The 22065-nt window shown below is 37.3% G+C and overlaps 1 protein-coding gene across 1 annotated transcript in view; it reads right to left on the reverse strand.

Moving 5' to 3' along the window:
• ATG10 (autophagy related 10) overlaps positions 1 to 22065 on the reverse strand; it is a 59753-nt gene that overhangs the window by 31474 nt on the left and 6214 nt on the right. Inside the window, exon 3 of the mRNA XM_058044164.1 lies at positions 21735 to 21854. Within this exon, the coding sequence (XP_057900147.1) occupies positions 21735 to 21854 (120 nt within the window). The remainder of the gene's footprint in view (positions 1 to 21734; positions 21855 to 22065) is intronic.

Below are 22065 nucleotides of genomic sequence, written 5' to 3' on the forward strand. Positions count from 1 at the left end.
ACCTCTCTCAATAAAAAGCCACCATGGGCACTCATATTTACAGGATCCTGGTACAATTAAGAGCTTTGAAGCAGGAAAGTGCAAGACACTGCCTGTTACCTAAACAGAATAAAAGCACAGATAAAGAAATAGCAAAATATAAATCAAAAAAGTTTAAAAAAACACATTTAAAAAACCAAACCAAAAAAAAAAAAAACCAAAAACCCACAAAAACAAACTGCAGGAAATTATGTTTCTAGTGGTTTTGGATGCAATGTTGGTATTATTTCTTCACCTAAATTTCCTGAATTAACAAACAAAAATATTTTTATGTGGATTACCAAAGTTCTAAGATGATTATAGGATAGCTGCTTACATAAAATAAATCTGACTCAAAGATCACAATTACATACAAGTAAAAATACATGAAGATAGGTGCATACATGATATTAAGTTTATCTGACTGCTGGGTCTTCCTCAATCTCTCCAAAACAACCAACTGCAAGACACCAAGTCAGGTGGGAATCTCATCTGCCATCAGACTGGCAGAGATTATTGAACTTTTAATGTCTTGAATGGAAAATCAAGAGCATGCTCTGCTTTCTAGGATCAGACAGGAATTTTACAAGTTCAAGAAGAGGCAGTCAGGATTTTGTAACAGATCTTTGTATGGTGGAGAGGGAAATATGTTCTGGCGTGTCATGGTGACCACAGAACCACAGAACAGGCATTTCATGGGTCCTCCTGAACTCAGCATCTGTTCAGAACACTGCCCATGATAAGCTTTCTAAATCTATTTTAGATTTTTTTTATATATTTGAGAAATAAGGGAGATCATGAGTCAAAGCAGAAAAAATTAAATGGGAAAGGACTAGAATTTGGAAGAGGCTTAAATTTATTTAAATCAGAGATATAAAAACTTCCTAAAATTTTCACCCTGAACTACTGAAAACAATATATATAGGTATATACCTATATATAGGTAACACTGCAGATCTGAGTGAATAACCACCTCACAAACGATACCAAGAGTATGAAAAGAAAACCCCTACAGAGAACAAAAAAGAGGTATGGCAAGCAAAAAAACCCTACTTCTTGAAGCTTAACTTTAAAGAAGAAAGTAAGAACTGCCAAAATTCAAGTGGTACTTACAAATGGCAAAAGGGATTAGAACAATTTCTGAAGGAAAGAACAATGCATCATACAGAGCTATGTAGAAAATGGATTAAAACTTAACATTAGTTTGTCAAAGAAAGAGCAAGCCAAAGGAACCTGATACCTTCCCCTGATAAGATAACTGAATTAGTGGACAAGGAAATGCAGGAGATTCAATCTGGCTGGATGCAGTAAAATATTTGATATCAGGCCAAACGGGAAGCAGTTCTTTAAAGTGCAGAAGATGGGGATTATGTTCAAAATGTAATACACAAGCAAGTGGGAAAAGGGAGAGAATAACATGAAAAGCTAAAGAGAGAATTATTGACCAGGAGACAGTTGACTAACAAAGCACCTCCACAGCTGGGCTGTAAAGTAATCTTAGTTACAATATTCCTCCACAGCCTGCGCACAAAAGCAGGAGATTGTTGACAAATTCTGCTGATGACACAAAGCTGGGCAGCACAGTCGATAGAGCAGGAGATGGAAACCGTGGCAGGAAATGGAGTTTATAACACCAGCCCTGCCACGCCGAGCTTGCCCACGAGCTGATCTCAGCCCCGCTCTCCCCTGTCACACCACTGCTGACAGGGCCAACAAATCACAAGACGGATGCCCCTCATTCCCTGCTGCCACCCACCAGGGATCCCACACACACTGCGCAGCGCTCACTGCCTCGGCCGTGATTTACACCCAGAGCACAGAACCAGAAATGCTGAGATTCGCCCAAACGCCGCCGTTTCCACCCCGTGACGAACACCGGGATTTTAACATTTGTCTTTTTCTTTAATCAATACAGAAGTTAAATATGAGCACTTTTCACAGGACAAAAACCTTCTGGTCTGAGGTGGTAAATATTAAAATAGAAAATGTCAGAATTTCCACATTAAAGTGTGCCACACAAATCTGAACTGGCTCGCTTGGAATCAGCTGGACATTCAGTTTGATAATCCTGGTAGTGTGCATTAGGGCATTAGTGGGAAAAGATTTTAAAAATACAGCTCTGCTGGGCAATGCAGCAGATTATTAAACTTGCTAAAAAAAAAAAACTTTCAGAAAAGTTTAAAACCTTGTCACATTTTCATCTGATCCTAGATGAACTAATTAATTTGTCTAACCAGAAAATGGAGTTCCTGAAAAAAATATGAGTTTGTAGAAAATTGATTTTCTACACAAAAATTCTCTTGACACCTTCACCTGTAGTCCAGTATCTACATAGCACTTAGCAAAAGAAAAGTGAATGTTCATTAAAACTGCAGTCATAACTCTGAAAAAAGAGAAAAATAATGCCACTTCACAGTCACAGAAAATCCATGTAACATTAAGCCAGACAGAAATTTAACCCCAGTTTTCTTGTTTTCATTATCAACCAATTTTAGGATGGCAGAGGAATGCAGACCACTACACTGATTATACACAGTTCTGATGTGACCAAAGTTTGTTCTAACTTTCAAGGATAGTTGACCATCTGTATCACAAATATCAAACAGCTCAGTCCTGAGGTTTTTTGTCCTCAAAAGCAGTCTTTAGTGATATGACTTTTAAGCTGCACCGTGTTTGCTTATCTTGTAGCTCCACCCTTACAAGAAGTTAGGCAAAATTTTCAGCAATAAACCCAAGAAGACCCAGACACAACAGGAAAGGCAAAGTCTTAAATAGATTTTTTTGCTGTTTAACACAGGGATAACTGAAAGGAAAGTAAACGTTAATTCAAGGTAAAGTTCTTCCCTTAATGGTTTCATTGAATATTTTAAGAAGGTTTTCCAATACAAAGTGACAATACAGAGCTCACTGAATATTCTACATCAAGATTACTTTTACAAAGTTATTTCATTCTGTTTGCTTCTACCCCCTACAAGCAAGAGCTACTCTGTGAAAACAGAGACAAAATAGTGAAAAGCTTTGATCAAATGTACATTTCAAAATCACAACAGAACAGGGAGTATAATTTAGTTATCCTGATCCCTACTGCCAAAATGCTGAGTATTTCCAAACATTACAAAAACCCCTACACAAAAAAAACCCACCCCTAATTTGTGACTTCACAGCTCACTATTTCAGTAAAATAACTTCAAAATTGATTCTGTTTAGGAACATCAGCAACTTTTAAAACAAGTGATGGCAGTAAGGTACTCAACAAATATTTTAGATATCTCTGTTTTCAAATCCAAACATTCCAAAATTTAAATCAGATATTGATGGGTAATCATTCAGTAGTAAAATACCTATATATATTAAAAGTCCTTTTAGTTTAATTTTATAATTGAAAATGGTAAAAAACATGCTGGATGCTCCACCACAGGTGAGGAGTACCTCTAATTACAGGACAACATCACCTTGCCTCAGACAGCCTTGGAACACACCCCGGCACCTTCACAGCTTTACCAGCTGTAAAAACTGTGCCTTGAAACAATCTAACAAATCACTTTTTGAAGAATAACAACTCTCTGTGCTAAACATTTATTTAAAAACAAAATCACTGCCAATAGTTCTGTGAACTATTAGACATATTTTCAAAACATGGAGACCCTCACATCAGAAAGAATTCCATTTCCAGCAACCTTGACGAACAGAATGAAATTATACCCAGATTAGCAAACGCCAAAATTTATTCATTTCTAAAGGTGGTAAAAAACTTTTAGAGATACAACCCAGGAAAACACTATAACTGTGTCTGTAGAATTAATAATATTACCATGCCAGTAAGTAACTTCCAGTGTAAACCCAGGTCTCTAGAGAAGCAACAGTAAATGCAAAATTTGTTTTTATCTTTAACTTGAAAATGTAATTTCAACACTAGGAGGGTTAATACTTTTGAAAATTTAAAAAAAGCATTAATCACAGAAACAGGTGCCAAAAGCATACTTAGAACACATCTGAACATACTCTTTTCCCACATTTTCCTCTGTGGAAGAAAATACCAATTCTTTATATAGTCTTTGGAGGAAAGACAAACACAGGAAAGAAAGGAGAAATATGATTTTTACAACAAAAACTAAAAATACATATATTTCCTTAAAATCATGAAGGATGATGAGTGGGTTACATAGCTTTTCAAAACTGGCTGACCGGCTATGATGTATTTGCTTTGCTCCATGGTTCAAGAGAACTTCTGTGTCTTTCATCCCTTTCATTTTAGGTGCTTTCAAAATAGCTTTTTTTTTTTTTTCGTTTATCTCTTAATCACACAGGCATTAAAGGAGTTGTTGTAAGTAATTCAGTATTAAGTAATAGACATAGAACCAAGCCAAATTTGGAATGGGCAAAGGAAAAAATCAGATGCTAGATAGAAACATGTAACTTTGCTAACCTAAAATAGAAAAAAAAAATAGTAGTATTGAATTCTTAGTTATGGAGATAAGCCTGAAGAAAAAGCATATGCCATGTTGGGAAGTGAAAAAAAGTTATTACAGATTTTAATTTGGTTTTAAGGTGTAAGGTTAGAATCTGATTGCCAATGTTTAGCACAACTTAATGCCCATTCTATTTTATATTTACATTTCCCTCCACCTAAGTCTTTTGCCTCCAATATTTTGCACAATAACTTCTTTAGTCCCATGAACTTGTTCCTTTGAACAAAAGCAGCGCAATCTCATCTGAACCTGTGCAGAAAAGAAACAATTATGCTGTCTGCTCTGAGCCCTGCCATTTCAATGAGGAAACATGACAGTGTTCATATCATTGCCATTGGTTGCCAGTCACGACTGGGAACTGTCTGAGTCACTCAGACAAAATCAACCTAAAAAGAGCATATTAATATTAGATTTTATCACATAAAATTATAATTCTGTCATCAGGGTTAGCTTCTTTTTTTTTTTCAGTATAAACCACAACCAAGGCACTCTGTACAGATGGTGCCAGGGTGTTTTCCTACCACCTGAGAGACTGCAGGGGCTCATGTGGACCCCTCCAGCTGGCAGGACTCCTCCAGTGCTCCAGAAAATCCCAAACTTATCTCAAGTTCTACATCCCTGCTGCTTTCCTGTTACACATCCTCCTTGGAGAAGACAGTCTGTCAGTTCTAACACCAAATGACTGAAAAATGAAAACAAATTCCACCCTGGAAAGGAAAATAATATGTTATCAGTAACAGAGCTGGAAACAAGATTACCAAGGAAAAGGTAAAAATCTAAAGCTATGAATAATCTAAAATTGTGTGTCATTAATAATCGCATTTTTAAAGACCAGAGTGTTTCTCTGCTCCAAGACAAAGGTGAAATAATTGACTAACCTTGCAGCATTTCTCTTCTTTTAATCCATCAGGACATAAAAGAAGAAACTCCTAGCTGAACTTCACATGAAAACAGAACTTGGGAGACAGCTTTTAAAAAGAATAAAATCTGAGGGATTTTGAGGATCACACACTCTCAGAATCAGATCCCAGGCTTTCAGGACCCTTTATCTAGGCCAAAAGTGAAAATCGCTCTCACAGAGCTATGTAAAGATGAGGGTCCTGTTTCACACAGGGAAAATATTCGCTCTTGTGCAATCTCTGCTTTGATTTCCTTGCTCTCCAAGCAGCCCTGCAGAATCTGATTTTACATATAAACAAAGGCATTAACTCTAAATGTGCATCCTGCACTGCAGCCACAGATTACACAAATGAACAAAGATCTATAAAATAGGAGGCTAAGGGACCTCCTTATGTGATGAAGTTCAGTATCTCGTTACCACAGGTATCAAACATCACAGAATGCCTTTTTCTAGACTTATATACTTTTATCTGCAAACTAAATTACTTCAGGATACTATTGCTTCTTTTGGAAAGCTATTTTAGCATCCCACATCTCTGATTCTACTGCATGTTTATCCAAGTTCAGTTTATAACTGTAAATTCTCATGGCAACATGATAGTTTGGTTTAAGGAGCTTTTTTTCATTCCTTGGCATTTCAAACCTTTTTTGCCCAAACTATTAACACAGATACACCATATTTCCTTTCAGGCTTTCTTTTTTTAACACTAAGCAAGAATTCTTCTAGTCTTTTCTCTTTTCCCAATCTGATTTTTCCAATCAACATAAAAACCCCATTATATTTCAATTCTCTTTATTTGTTGTTTCAGTAGCTGTAATTAAACATACAACATGACAGACAAGTCCTCAACATCCTTGTTTAATACCAATTCCATCAGAGAGCAACAGCCAGACAGAACCTAAACCTGTCTTTATTTCATGCCCATGAGCAGCTCACAGTAATCGTATGCTCAACTAAAACACCCATTTATTTCTCCTCCTCAGTCATCTCCAACTAATGAGCCTCAAGCTTCTGAAGCAGCATTACCTTACCCCTGCTCCCCAAGCACGTGACCTTAAACTTTGCACCACTGAATTTCATCCTGGCTCTGTTGTGCCAGTCCTAGATGTCCTCTGGCTCTCTCCACAGGAATTTCTTACCTTCTGCTGTATTGACAATGCCTCCAGATATTCTGACACCAGCAAATTTCATTAACCCTCTCCAACTCCTTGTCCTGAAATTGCAACTTAAAACATGATATTTGTCCGAGGGTGAATTTTTGTGGTATTATCACAGAGCTCTGCTTTCCTGAGGTCCATTGATAAAAAGTTTTACTAAACTCTACAATAATGAGGAGCACTGAATTGTCTTTGTCCAGTCACTCAGTTATTTTGCCAGATCGTAGATAATGGTTCAATGCATCCGCTTCCTTCTTAACATCATCTTGCCTTCCATCCTATTTCCATATTCAACCTTGACTTAAATCTGCTTTAGGGATTTCTTCAAAAACTCTGAATACACTGATGCCAGACTAACGAATATATAGCTTTTTGCATTTTGAAACTGAAAAAACCCGAAAACCCAACAGATTCCTGACACCTGATAGAAATTCTAGGGTAGAAATTATCTCCTACTTTCTTCTGCATGATCTCCTTTCAAAAATTGTTTCCCCCTTGATTGAAGCATCTACTATCTACAGTAGTTACTCATCAGACCCATCCTCACCAGACATCCTGCCTCATCTGAAATAATCTTTACTGGAAATAGGAATTTATTTCCATTTGCCTGGTGAACAAAGTAAAATATAATTTTGTCTGCAATCTTTTCCCTGGGCTTATTTCTCCTTTTTTTACTACTGCTATATGCAGAGTTAAATAACCTTCTGGTATTTGTCTCAGCATCTTTTCAGACCTATTTTCCATATGTAAAGCAGGTTCTCTTTCTGAAAATTCTTGACTCTAAATAAGCCAAAACTATATTTTTGTGCCATTCCTAAGTGTTGGGGATTTTTTCCTAATGATCTTGGTACAATGGCTGCTTCTCAGACTATCCTGCACATTTCATTGAAGAAAGGTGAAGCATGCCTCAGTCAAAACCATTAAACCTCTTCCAGAATTTAAAATTTGCCCTTTGGAAATTAAGAAACATAAACACTCAAGTTGTCCATCTATTTATTTCAAACAGAATCAGTTAATGATATGTCCTTTTGAGCCTGTTTTCTCAGGCCAGATGTTCTGTAATTCTTACTACATGCTAAAACCAATTCTGAAGGAGTTTCAGGTTTTGCTCATTAAGAAACGCAATTCTGAGCTGTTACATACCACAGACCCTTACAATTTTTAGAAATAATAACCAGAATAGTAATTGATTTTAATAATGCCATAGTTATCAACAAGCCACTTGCAACACAATGGTGTGAAAAAATAATTCTACAAGTCTGACTTGAAATCCAATTAGTGACCTACTCAAAACTTGTTTCAAGTGTTTTTTTAAATTAAAAAGTTGTAGAACTTTTCAAACTGACTTATAGTCACACAGCAAGTATCCCTAAGCTATTTTTTGAGAGAAGTGTTGAAGAAGCTTTCGGTATTTTTCTTATTATTTAAGAACAAATATTTCATTTCAGGACTAACTGAAAACAGCTGTATCTACTCTACAGAGAAAATAAATTTTTTAGGATCAGGTTTCTTGTAGTGGTAGGGGAAAATTTAAGTAAAATACAATTCAAAAAATGGACAGGGATAAACAACAAAAAAAAAAAAGGCAGGGAAAACCCACCCTTGTGCTCTCCTGCTGCTGAAAATTAAACTATTTGCAATCGCATTTATGGCATTATGAAGCTACCAAAAAAAAAATCTGTAAAATACTAGAATGGGCTCATCCCCTTCCTTACCAAAGTATTACATCAGCTCACTTCCCTCCTACTCTAAACACTTCTTTCTATTCATCCATTCACTCCCTCCCTCTATGACTACAAATTATTAATAAGTTCAACTGAAAGTGTCAAGTGTTCAGTTCTTAATATTTATTATTTTTAAAACTTTGAAGCACTTGATTCCGTTTTGATTTGCTTCAGCACTTTGTTGTATTACTCATGCATGTCCATTAAATGTTGTTCAACCACTAAAGAAAACTGATAATGCTTTTAAATTATGTATTTTTTACATCTTTGAGGAGGGCTGTCCTTTATGAAGGGCCTCACATATGTAAGGGAACAGCTCACCACAGCAAGATTCCCAGACATGACTGAAAAAAGAGATGATGGAACACCTGCTACAGCTGTTTACACATGGCAACAAGGCCTGTGATCCAGAGCTGCCAGGTAATAGAGAATTCTCAGGAACAGTTTAAAATACAAATGGACAAAATCTGAAAGTACCAGCTAATTGACATAGTGTGAGAACACCTTCCAGAAAACTAAGTGTACCAGAACAGGGATTACAATTTAAGGTAATGAAGTACATTAACAGAGAAAGATTACCAACCACCCCACTCAAGTTATTTCTCTACTTCTTCTTTTTCACCAAGATTTCTGTCACAGTATTATCTCAGCAGTTTTCAGAAAGACGTTTTTTAAAAAGGACATTAAAGTCTAGTTATTTTTAGAGGTATTTCTAGAGATGGGTTTCAAGTAAAATTCTATAATGAGACCCTACTGTGGCAGCAGAGACAAAGAAAATCAGTAGAGCTGGCAGATGAGGTAAAAAGCCTGGCACAGGAAATAAAGTCCAATACCACAAATCTGGTTAACAGTGGAGAAAGAAATACCTTGCCACGGTATTCTCACTTTTCAGAAGGATTCAAACCTGCCATTCACAGGGACAAATGTTGTATCAGCTACAGTTAAGCTGGGCTCCCCCAAAGAATGCAATGTTTTAATATCCATGTACTTTGCGTATTGTTCCAGGAATACAACGGTGCCTTTACTCACATTCCATCAAATGCACTCTCTGTCTTCCCAAAGCACAGGCACTTGAGGAAAGAGGGGGGGGGAAATCAATGGCAAAAAAGCAGTCTCTTTTTTTATACAAGCATAGTTCGTTAATCAATTCATATTTATTGTTTTGTATTGCCTCAAATTCAGATGACAAAATATTTTCAAATTGCTTATCAAGTTGCTTGCTAAGTACTGTAAGCCCAGAATTACCTGGAATTACTTTGAAATGTTTAGCGTGGCTGATTTTTCTATCCTTCAGATCTGCATCAAGTGTTAGGCCCAAGGAAGGAGAGGGTTCTTGCAAAGGCCTTGGTCCTGTGGATTCTCTGGCACACAGTAAATTACCTCAGGCACAGAACTTTCATGGCCTGTCCTCCACTCAGCCACTTGCCTCCATAAAACTTGCAGGAGCTTAATTATCTTTAAAACCCTTTACTTTGCTCAAATGGGGTTAGCATCACTCCACAGAAAGAAGAATTTCTGACAAGGGGCAAGGGCAGAGAGTGAAGCACGCATCACAGAAAAACAGATCAAAACAGGTTTTCTAACACAACCCAAAGGAAAGTGTTATACCTTGCTAACCATGGCGTAGCAGACCTTTTGCAGTCTCATCTTTCCAATGTTTAACATTTTTCTCAGAATTCAAATTTGTGCAGTTATGGTTCACACAAAAACTACATCTGAACTTATACAGCAAATGTGTTTCTATCCTTCTAAAATATAGGACAGAAACTGGGGAATATGGAATTTAAGCATCTAACAATGGGCAGCAATTAGAAATATTTTAAAATTACAGACTTATGAGATAGTCTGCCATTTACATTTGTATTTAAATGGACAGTAGTAATCATAGCAGTGGTAATATTGTTTTTTTCTGAGTGCTAAACATTTCTAGCTTATACCAGACCATGGGATCAAAATTTTGATTCTATATTTTCTTCAATTTTTAACTACACTTCAGCATCTTAAACACTGGACTAATTAAATATACATTTACATGTATTAGAACACACGCTGTGACTCTGCTGAAAGACAGGAATCCTGCAAAGGAGATGTTTAAATATATTCCATGCATCCTGCTAGGTTTCAGGATTTCACACAGGAAATTTTTCTAGCTCTTGTGCTCTTCCATGTAAACCTGTGCAGCTTAACTTTGCCTTAGCTTCTAAATCTTGGACAACACCGTCAAAATCAGAGATTCTCATTCAGATTGGCTTTGCTGTCTTTAAGTGCCTATGTGGCTTGATTTTCCCAAGCATTTGTGCTCAGAAGCCTCTGCTGAAGAGAGGCAAAGGACTCAGTGCTGCCAAGGTCCAGGTCAGCTCAGCTTCCACAACTACTGGAAATTGTATGGCCCAGGTAACAAAATTTAATTCTTCTGACACATCTCCCTTCCAAAAAGATCAGTATTACCTACCAGCATCCCAAAGTATGGATTTTACTGAGTATGTAGGAGGGGAAAATAAAGTTACACAAGCACTAACTGAAGTACTAACAAAGCTGGAAGATGGAATTCAGTTTGCTTAAGCTAGACACTTAAATCATTAAATCACATTCATCATTAAATCATTAAATCATATTCAGGGCTAAAGTTCCAAGCTAGCTGATGAAGAAATAACTGGTTTTGAAGGTCACCATGACCATCTATCCACATCTGCAGTGGCTGCTGCCTGAACTCAAGCAGATAATATCTTAATTGACAGATACTCAAAAGCACAAAACAACCTCAAGAGTACACTGTGGTGACAAACAGAATCTTAATCCCCAGAGCATTTCCAAAGGAATTGAGTCAAATCCAGGCACAACCACTGGCTCCCACATACCTGCCTATGAGAGCTAAGCTTTCATCCTAAAAGCCCTGAGGCCCTCAAGAGCAGACCTGGTGGCTGGTGTTTGAGAACTGCACCTGCAGCACGTGGAAATACAGCAGTGCCAGACCCCACACACAATACAGGCAGCACCAAGCCCTTCCAGAAATTAAAAAAAAAGCTGAAAAAGACAAAGGCACATCACACAGCACCTGAAAATTTACATATAGTGCAATTCATGTTTCCAAGGTCATCTCAACATACCCCAATACTGCTCACAATTTCTGAAATCAACATCAAGATCTACATAAATGTATATCATTACATAATATTTGACTGAAATAGGCAGAATGCTGGGAATTCCTGTAATACTTCCAGGAAAACTATTAATAAATTAATCTACCTGGTCAACACTGCAGGACTGAAGAGACTAATTTAATCTGGGACAGGATAAGGTATGACAGGTGATGGATAACCCTTCTTGCTACTAACACATCACCAAAGACTACTGTTGTATGAACACAGTGGCTTTAGATGTACAGGGATGACCAAGAGTTGGACATTTCTGAGTGGTTTGTGCTCAGAAATTATACATGAATTCCTTTATCTCACGGTCTGGCAATAAGAAACGTGTTTTCACTTGCTTTAGTTCCTCACACCATTCCTCCCTCTCAGAGTGACACCTTCCACTCAGTTGCTACCTCACCTTCCTGAAAATTAACCAGTCCAGATGCAACAAAGAAAATAACCCCCAAGATCCCAGGAAAATAAGGAGAACCAAGGCTGTAATGTTAGCTAACACAAGCCAGGAAATTTAAAGCGGAAATTGAAATTTCAGCCTGAGATAGACGTTTTGGCACAGATATTGCATGATTTTCCTTTGAGTATTGTCAGTCAAGATCCTCGCTCCTGGGACTACACCTTCACAGCACATTCCAAATATACACAACATGCGGAGAGGCTTTGAGAGTTGATGGTATTTGCATTTGGACTGACATCTCCTTGTAATATGTTTGACACTGAGCACTTCTGCAACAAAGAACCGAGCCGCTTTCAACCCAAGTCCTTTCCAAAGAATAACGGGCAACTACACAAGAATGAATAAGTGAACAGTTTGCTACAGCAGTGAATGCCTCCGAAAACAGCAAGTTTGCAGGCACCAGATGGAAGAGAACATTATTGCAATTCCTGCATCCCATCGCGTAACAGCCAACAGAGCCGTTAACGCTTTCGGGTGATTTCTGAGCTTTTTAATGTGCTTTCCTTTGAAGGTGGGGGGTTTTTCTGTGCCCTGTCAGTCTGCAAGCTAGGTTCAGCTGTCTGGGAAAGAAATTTTATTGGCAAGCTATCAAATAGGGAAAAACACAAAATACAGATGGAAACACTAATGATCATATTACAAAAATCGCTAGATGGACACAAAGCTTATGTTATAAAGTACGACCTACAGCACAAGTCTTTTGTCTCTCAGCTTCCTCTCTCCCATACCAGACACGTCTGCCTTTCCACAACTTCACTGATCACTAATCCCAGAAAAATGTCTATCTCATGATCTCAGTGAGTTCTTACACTTTATTGTTTTCCTCTTCAAACAGCAAACTTAAATCTTATTTAGTGTACGACATTATATCTTCCTCAGAACTCAGAGAAAAATGGTGGTAAGAGATGTTTGAGTCAACACAAATAACTCATTTTCATTGCTACCACCACAGATCATCGTGAGAAAGCCACCCATTAAGCAAAATACTCCCAGTTACATCCATTCAGGTCAAGAAGAGTATTTTCCACTGCCAAGCATTAATGTCCCCTGTGCTCAGGATGTGCTCTCAGTATCTTGCACTCAGGAGAAGTGAATGTCTCATTTAAGAAGTCAGCAACCATGTCCAAGTGCTGCCTGAATTAGTCCCTGGCAAACCAGGGCAGAAAGATTACACAACACTAACAAACCTAACTCAAGTGAAAAAAAAACCAAAAACCTGCTCTGTATTAAAGATCTATTGTCTTGCTCATTTAGGAAAACACCTGTATCATGGAAGTTGACAGAACCAAATTAATTTCTGCCATATACTAGAACAGAAATTTTGGAATTGGGGCATTCATAATCATGTTAGTACCAAATTTTAGCACTCTGCATTGGCAGCATTATGTTGAGTACCAGTGCAGTACGAAAAAAGTCTTATGTTATTTACACACTTTATATATAGACATGTTTTTAAAGTATATATATTAAGTCTTGACTCCTACAAGGTAAAAAAGAAGCGTCTTCTCTCTGTGTGTTGGTCTATATGGGGAAAAATAAAGATATTTTTATGATTCATGAAAAATAATTTGTAACTCTAGAACACATTTTCCTGCACAAGTTCCTAAGTTTCAGTGAATGTCAATGCTCTTTAGTTATATCTAGAAAGGACCCGACCTCAAAATCACACACTGATTACACAATGTAAGTCCATAATGTTCTCAAGAAACACCACATTCTGACCTCAAGAAAAAAGCTGAATTGCTTTATTTACAGTATTAACACAAACCTGCAGTGGCTGCTTCTTAATTAATAAGGCTAACCAAAAGATGTATAGTAAAGAAATCTTATCATGCAGGGGGGAAAAGAAAATATGAGACTGCATCTTTTTCAAGAGCAGAAAACTGCAACCATTCTTTGTAACAAAGGGGAGAAAAGCATTTTTTCATGTATCTCGAGAGTTGAGAGACAATGAGAGTGAGATGGTGTTGGGAAGGAAACAAAACTCACAGTTGGACCTCACAGCTAAAAGGACAAAACCATGAATTTTCCACAAAGCAGCAACATATGGAAGTTTGGCCATTTAGCCTGGTTCTCAGGAAGCCACTCTGAGGCCCTAAATCTGCAATGTTCACTCTGAGCCAACACGACCTGGGTGCTGCAGGCAAGCAATCCAAACCCACTGAAAGATAATCATATGACACTGCTAAAAACACAGGCACTTGGCCAAAATAAAAACATTGTTCCAATACAGATGAGCATCATCATCCCCAGAAAATTAGAGCATAACATTGAACCAGTACAATTTAAGAGAAACAAAAGCAGGCATATATGCATGACTGGAAACATGAAGTGTTTTGAGGTTCACCATTAAAAGTAAAATGCTAACAATTGACCAGATTGTGATTTTGTTTCTATTGTGGTAAAACAGTATTGAAAAACACTACAGTGCCGTGCCTCCCCTTTGTGAATTAATGTCGTTAAGTATTTGAAAATGCGTATTTATCTACAAAATTTACCCACACCTGGCATGGTCAGGTTGTTACAAACGTACTGGAGATTTCCTTTCAGGAATGCAAGAATGTTAGCATTAATCTTTCTGTGATAATAAACATCACAACCCAATGCATGTGCTTGGAGCAAAATCCTTCTGCAATGTGTGTATTTCAGGGATTAAAAAACTGTGAGCAACTATGACCAATGTGAATCATGTTCCACTGCATCCTAAAGTGTCTTGATATCAAAACTGCAAAAAAGTTGGGGAATTTAGATCCCCACCAAAGCCTTCATTCCGGTTATCCCCAGGCACACAGCACTGCTTAGGAACTGTGACAGTGGTACTGTGTTACAACATGCATTAGCTCGATAGATTAAATAAAAGGAAGCCAAACTGCGGCCAAATGTGCCAACTTAAGCACTGTTGGTATGGCCACCAGTTCAGTATCTCCTCCATTCATGGCATTTTGAACATTTTTTGCAGAGAAAAAAGGAGGGAGAGAGAGGAGGTGAACAGTACAAGAAAGGAAAAAAGTCTTTTTTTCAAAACTGTCTCTCCTATTAAGACCACAGCAGTAATATTTTTTAAATTGGAAACAGAAAAACAGATTTTAATTTCTCACAAGCCTTTCCACTGATAAAACTGCAGAAGCTGGGATCTCTTGATGTTTTGCCCAGCTATCAAGGCATGCCAAGCATCAAAACATTTGATGGAAGAATCACCAAGATTTGTAAAAAATCATATTAATCCAGCAAGTTGAGAGGGGAGGCACACAGTCCACGTAGGTGAGTGACTGTGTGGCCTACATATCTCTGATACTACTGCTGTATATGAAACTACACACAGTTCTAAGGTAAATTAACCTAATTTACTGTGTGAAGACAACCACAGTTCAAGTCTGCTCTGGCACAATTTTTAAAAACTATTTTTTACAACCTCATAATAATAAATTACTGTACAAAGAAACCCCAGCAAAATGTACATTTATGACATTAAATCAAACCAGAACTATTTCATTAACTTTTAACTTGAAGAATTAAAAAAGTGTAAATACCTTACTCTGATTTTGATCTAAAAGCACTGTAAAGGTTTTTCAAAACACCTTTCCACACATCATGAGAAAATGCACTAAATGGAAACAAAACAACAATACCCCTTCTTGATATCTAAAACACAGGATCACCAGGACAAAAGGGTGGGCTGATAAATAGTTCTGTCTCTGGCATAGCTACTCTCTCAAAGTTCAGATTCTGGGAAAATCCCCTTCACTCCCCACAGCCTCAGAGCATGTTCCACAGGAAATGAAGGTTTATTTACTGCAGAAGAAAGACATTGTGCTGGAATGACATCATGCCTTCAACCAGGCTGACTCCAACTCAACTGTCACATTCAGTTACCAAACCTTAATTAGAGCATCTTTTCCTGTGTCTGATGTAGCATTTTTTTCTAATATTAAGTGACAGCTCTGAATACCAAGATGGCAGATAAAAAGCTGAAATCACTCCATGCTAACATCTAAACAGAAAATGAATCACTTTTGGGGGTCATACAAAGTCCTCCTTCAGCTCTCCAAAAAGCATCATAATTAGCTTATATACTTGCTTTTGATACATTTCCTAAGATTTGTGGAAAGTTATTAGTGGGTAAAACAGAACAGCAATCAGAGAATGTGCAAGATAGAGAATTCAGATCAGGGTCCCACCACCCTCAACGACAGTCAAGCCAACAGCATGTCATCAAAGCTGTTGGAAACTAAATGTAACTACTGCTAACGAGATTTGCCAGGATTCCAACGTGACATGCAGAAAATGATGCACAAAGGTCTGTGTGTGGGAGACAAAAACCTCCCGTGCCTCCAGAACTTTACAGGAGCATTTAAACTTCCTCCATGAAGACTCAGGCATCCCAGCACAGAAGGAGCCCCAAAGCAGGACTGGGACTCAGGTGGCTTCTCTCTGAGGAATTCTGCTTTTTCTGAAGGCTCTCCAGCTCGAGGAAGGGGTGCAATGCCTCCACCAAAGCCCTGATATTTCTAAACAATGCCTTTATTTTGCCAAGCCTTTCCATACAGAGAACAGTTAATAAAATCCACACTGGAACATTTTCCTGTGGTTTAATAAAGGCTAATTCCACTTTCAGATTAATAGATTTTTAAGCAAAATCATGAGGATCTTCACTGTGTTTTTGTAACACACTTTAGAACTCTTCTGCATAAGTGGTTTCTTGATTTATTTCTTACAGGTCTCCATTTGGGTTTCATTTCTGTGACATTTGAAAACAGTGCTGGTACATGAGCAACTTCATTGCTCTTGAGCCCGACACATTTACTACAAACTGATGGTTTGGGTCTGCAATACTTGATTTTCTTCCTCTTTACTAAGGTACTTCCATTATTTCCTGCAGTGAATGCTGGATTCTATTAAATGTATTTACATTTTTCTCCTTAAGCACTGTTTGCTGGGTTTTCACTTAACCATCCAACAAATACTGTGGTTATGCAAATGTTTACACTGTGTTAATCTTATTTATTTTTGCACAGAAAAAACAAAAAGGACGTGTTCCTAATTGTAAAAATACTGGATTTGTTTAGAGAAAAAATTATCAATAATTGCTAAAAATTGTAGTTTTTATTTTCTACAATTTTAAAAGCACAGCTGAACAGCAAATCATGGAATCAGGACTTTTAAGAAAGATGTCAGACTCATTTCCACATCCCCCATCAGGCAGAACCTCACCAACACTCAAGAACAGCTGCCAGTGAAGGTGGAGCCCAAAATGCAGCAAATGCACAACTTCATCAGTTTTTGCTGGGGCTCAGTGCTCGTTTTCCAAAGGCAGTATCAGGTATGAACAGACCTTCAGCACTCCCAACCTGCCCACTCCTTTATAAAGTGGCGGTGGCTCCAGCTCCAGGAATGGTTCCATGCTGACTCACTACTTCTGCAATACCCAGAGGAGCTGAGACAAACCACACACTGAGAATCATTACTCCAAGTTATTGCTTCCCTTGGGCTATTTGAATAACAAACAAAGGGAATGCATAAAGTGAATCCAGATTTTCCCATTTTACTCGTTTAGAGTATAAGCTCTTTGAGGCAGGAGAACTACCTTCACTTTGAATCTTGTACAGTATTTTTCACCTTATCAACAATTCATGCAATAATGCATGTCACTGTTCTGTCCTTGCTAGAAAAGAAGACACAGTCCCATGTTCACTGATAAAGACCCTGACAGATGTCCTGGGAGGACAGATTTGATTTGGATCAAGAAAGAATACATACTGAAGATTGTTGTTGAATTAGCCAGAACGCTTTATGGTGGTTACACAAGATTTATGCTGTCTGTGGAAAAGTACAGATGACACTCAGCTGGCATAAAGTCAGAACAGCTCAGAAAGGCAACGACTGATTCAATAAAAATTTAACCAGAACAAAATGGCAACTTAAAAATTTTCAAATGGCGCCCATGTGTTCCTATCTGTCCCCTGCTTTGCATCTCAGGCTATTTTTATTCTTTTGGAAGAGACTCTAAAAGGTTTATGACTCTTCAGCTCATATCCAAGGGACTGAATCTCATCTCACTGGTCTGAAGAGCATCCTTCACCAACTTGGCCTGAAGTTTATTATCAGTCACAATGCCATTAGTAGTTTCTGTTTACCAATCAGAATGTTGAAATAAACATCTCGATTAAACTAAAACCACAAAAAACAGAGGATGGCATTCCAGAAGAGCAGTGTGAATCCTTTTCCAGGAGGAAGGAAAAATGGAAAAATAGGGTCTGCCTAACACAGGATCCCCAGGCACCTCATTAAGATAAACAGCTTGACAACTGAGACACTGCCAAGTACAAAAAGAAAAACTTCCTTAAACTGTCTTTAAGTTGCTACTTCACAAAACACAACCCTCAGCTAAGTATGAGCTCCACCATCAGAGTGAAATCTCAGCTCCAGTGAAGTCACCAGCACAAATTCCCAGTGCTGTGAGGAGCCCAGAGCCACCTTTTGTTGTAGGGGGCTCACATGACAACATGCAGGCATCTACAGCCATGTAGCTTAACCTTGATCACCCCCGAGGAAAAACACTCACTTTTAGACTCATCCTCTCCTAGAGGAGACACCTAAAATAGGTCAACTGATTTATACCCAAAAATGCTTTTTTACCTCCTCAGGCTGAAACAAAGATTTAAGTGACAAGCTCTATATTGCAGATATCTAAAATAAGCAGAAAGAAACCCACATAGAATTTTATTCTTGGTTTTCAGATGAAAACACAACTTGTATAAAAGGAACCAGCACATAATACAGACTCTGTGGAAAAGACCAGAATACAAAGTTATTCATCACTCCTTCACCAGGAAGGCTCCTGATATTTAGACACCAATCAATGAGATGGAAGGCTGGAAACATTAACCCTCCATGCTAATCAATGAAGTGACACAAACTCCAAGTAAAATGGTCAGGTTTCCAGTAGATCCCATAAGATTTGCACATTTTTGAAACTGCGATAACTGATAATTGATTTTCTATTTGAATGAAGTTACTTCAGGCTATTTGTGTAATTTCTTTATCATATCATTAGGTTTCAATGATAATTTTGCCCCCCTGCAGTTTTAACAGCTAAATGTATCCCATCACAACAGGATATATTTATGATTTATTCTACATCACCTCCTCCCTGATGTGTCTTGGGTTCAATGCCTAACACAGGAGTTAAATCCTCACTATGAATAACTTCCCCATAACTTCACTTCAAAAACCTGTCTTCTGATTTTGCTCCAAAATTTCACCTTGTCTGCCAAAACAGATGTTCTATTTCTAACCTTTGAACTGGATTTCCAGGATGAGGGGAGGAAAATCTTCTGGCCTCTTATGCCCTTGCATATTCCACAGCACATTCTTTTTTTATTTGTGTCAACACTGATTGTTCCTAACAATGAATGTTGATTACTCAGATCTTAATTTCCTTATTTTTCCTTTCTTACTGTTCCTGGTTAATTATATTATTATATGCCCATGCATCGTATCTACCACACCTTGGAGGAGATCAGATTAGTCAGATGGAAATATTCCAATAAGATACAAATAACAGAGACACAATATAGAGAAATCATAACAGTAACTCTGGAACTGAAAATTGTGAAATATGCAACTATCAGTGAATGGCTGATTTTCTTTACAAAATAAATTTTATTTCCTATTTAGAGCTTTTTAAAGCTCCAAATATATAAAAATAAATTTTTTAATTTAAAAAAAGAGTAAATATTGAATGCATAGAGGCAGAAGAAACCTTTCCATTCTCCACCAAGATCACAACTTTTGCGTTTCATCAGAATGTATTTCAATAACTTACTCAAACAGATTGCAGTAATTCCATTACACCATGTGATTTATGGGTACAACATATATTAAACAAAAAAAAAAAAAAAACAAAACCTAACACCTATTTAAATAACAGATTGTTATTAAGAGTGGAATTGGTCTCTAGCACTCAATATCTGTGAAAAAGAACATGCATCTTACACAGGAACTACTGTGCCTAAGAAAATGTAACCTCTCTACAGTCACCATTTTCATATTTCTTAGTGTTAAACACACAGCTTTACTGTACATATCCAAAGCAAATTTCATTTTCCTATTTGATAGATTAAATAACCTTAACAGTCTGGTAACCCTCCAGTTCAATGTAGAATGTAAATTTTACATCATATCTATTAGGCATTGAATATTTTGGAGAAGAAAGTAAATTATTTTTCTTATGGTCCTATAACCTCCATAATTTTCTGAGACCTTCCTCTTGTTTCACTCTTCATCTTTACTGCTCCTACACGACAGGTACAAAGGCTCCTTCTCCAAGAGGGTCCTTCCAACATGCATATTACTGGCTCAAAACAAAGAAATCTTTCCAAATATCTCTAGGACTGCTCACTTCAGCATCTTGATAAATCACAAAACTTGGCCTGGAATCTTATTTCAGTGTATTATTTATTATAATTTTTCAGTGTATTTAACATGTCAGTGTATTAGAGACTCTGAAGTCTCTTTTGCTTTTTGATATTTTCTGTAACTGACACGAGAAAAGGACTCAATAGCTTTTTACAGGTGTTCTTTTACAATGCACTCTATAACGAAGACTTGCTTCATTATTTAAGGGGAAAAAAAAAAGGTCACAATAATCAAAAGCAATTTTCAATATAAACAGTAATCTGTTGTTACAAGTCAGGACTGAAGTATACAAACACTGTTGTTAATGACAATTAAATAACAACCCCTGAAGCACTGATACCCACCTTCTTTCTACAAAATACGAGAATACAATTTAAAGAAAAGCTTGGAAAATGCCTCAGCTATTCGTTAAATGACTTGGATATCTATCCCTCTTTAAAATGCAGCTGAAATCTGTGAGTGAGCTCAAAAATCAGTAGAAATGACTGTATCACAGTCTAATAGCACAATTGTTTTAAGTGCCATTTCCTTCAGAAACCAGGCCAAAAGAATACTCATTTCAAACCAGAAAAGTCTTAAATGTACCAGAGTCTCAGTGGGGAAAAAAATGCAATCAGAGTGCTGATGGAAAAAGGAAAGGAACTGCAGAAAAAGGCAACTGCAAAGTTTACCACATCCACCTATTCAACAGCTTATAGCATACACAATACATTGCTTTCAGTCTATTATAATCCAAGATTTATTTTCTTTTTATGGTAACAACAGAACAAGGGAGGGAATCCCTGTCATTTATATCCTGATTAGTCAATAATCTGGAGCTCTAATGAAAACTCAAGCAAGCAAATAATTATTCAGATCAGTGCAACCAGAGTTTTCATTTTCTGGAAGAAAGACACTTATTCTCCTTCAGGAACACCTCATTGCCCCCCACCAGTTCCAAGAAATTGCTCAGTCTTTAAGTCTGAGGCTACTTTTTATACTCAATGGCTACTTTTCTACAGTTCCACAGCAGAAAAGTAGCCCTTGAGTAAAAGAGTCTTATTCAATAAATATCACTTCAAGTGAGCATTAACCTCAAAGTTTCCTTTATTCGTTTAACTAACATTTACCTCTAAGAGAAATAAATGTTGATGATTAACCTTTTTCCAAACACACACACAAAAAAAAGTTTCTTTAATGTTATTGAATAAAAATGCCAAGAAATACTATCCTATGAGGAGAACACCTACACAAAGGATGCTGGAATCTTTTTCATTTCTTCCCAATTTTCATCACCAATACTCAATGAGGTGTATTAATTAGTTTTTCTATAACTGTATGACAACTAATTAAAAGCCACTGGTAACTTCAGATCTGAAGTCTTGCTGGAAGGACTTACTAGCATAGTGGTTTTTATTTTTATTACTTATTTTATAAACACATAAATTCAAAAATGTGTACTTACTTCTACATGTGCAAATAATATTTGTTCAGCGTTATCATTGTTTTTCTCCTTGAGGTCTGGTGGGATGTGTCTGTTTCTTACTTGGAAATGTGTCTTACTAAGATAACCATCACCAAGGTCCTGCGTTCAGAAAAAGAGAAAGAAAAAAGACATTTTCTGTAACCAAAATGGTAAATGCCTTCACTGTTCCAGAAAATAAACAGAGCATGGTATTTAGGCACAGGCTCCAAGTCTTTTTATAGGCACTGATGACTGCAGTGCTCCTCAGCACCTTCTCACGGATGGTTTACACCAGCTCTTGGTGTTGAAGGAAGTCAAAGACCTCAACAGC

The sequence above is a fragment of the Melospiza georgiana genome, chromosome Z, assembly GCF_028018845.1.
Source record: "Melospiza georgiana isolate bMelGeo1 chromosome Z, bMelGeo1.pri, whole genome shotgun sequence".
NCBI lineage: Eukaryota > Metazoa > Chordata > Aves > Passeriformes > Passerellidae > Melospiza > Melospiza georgiana.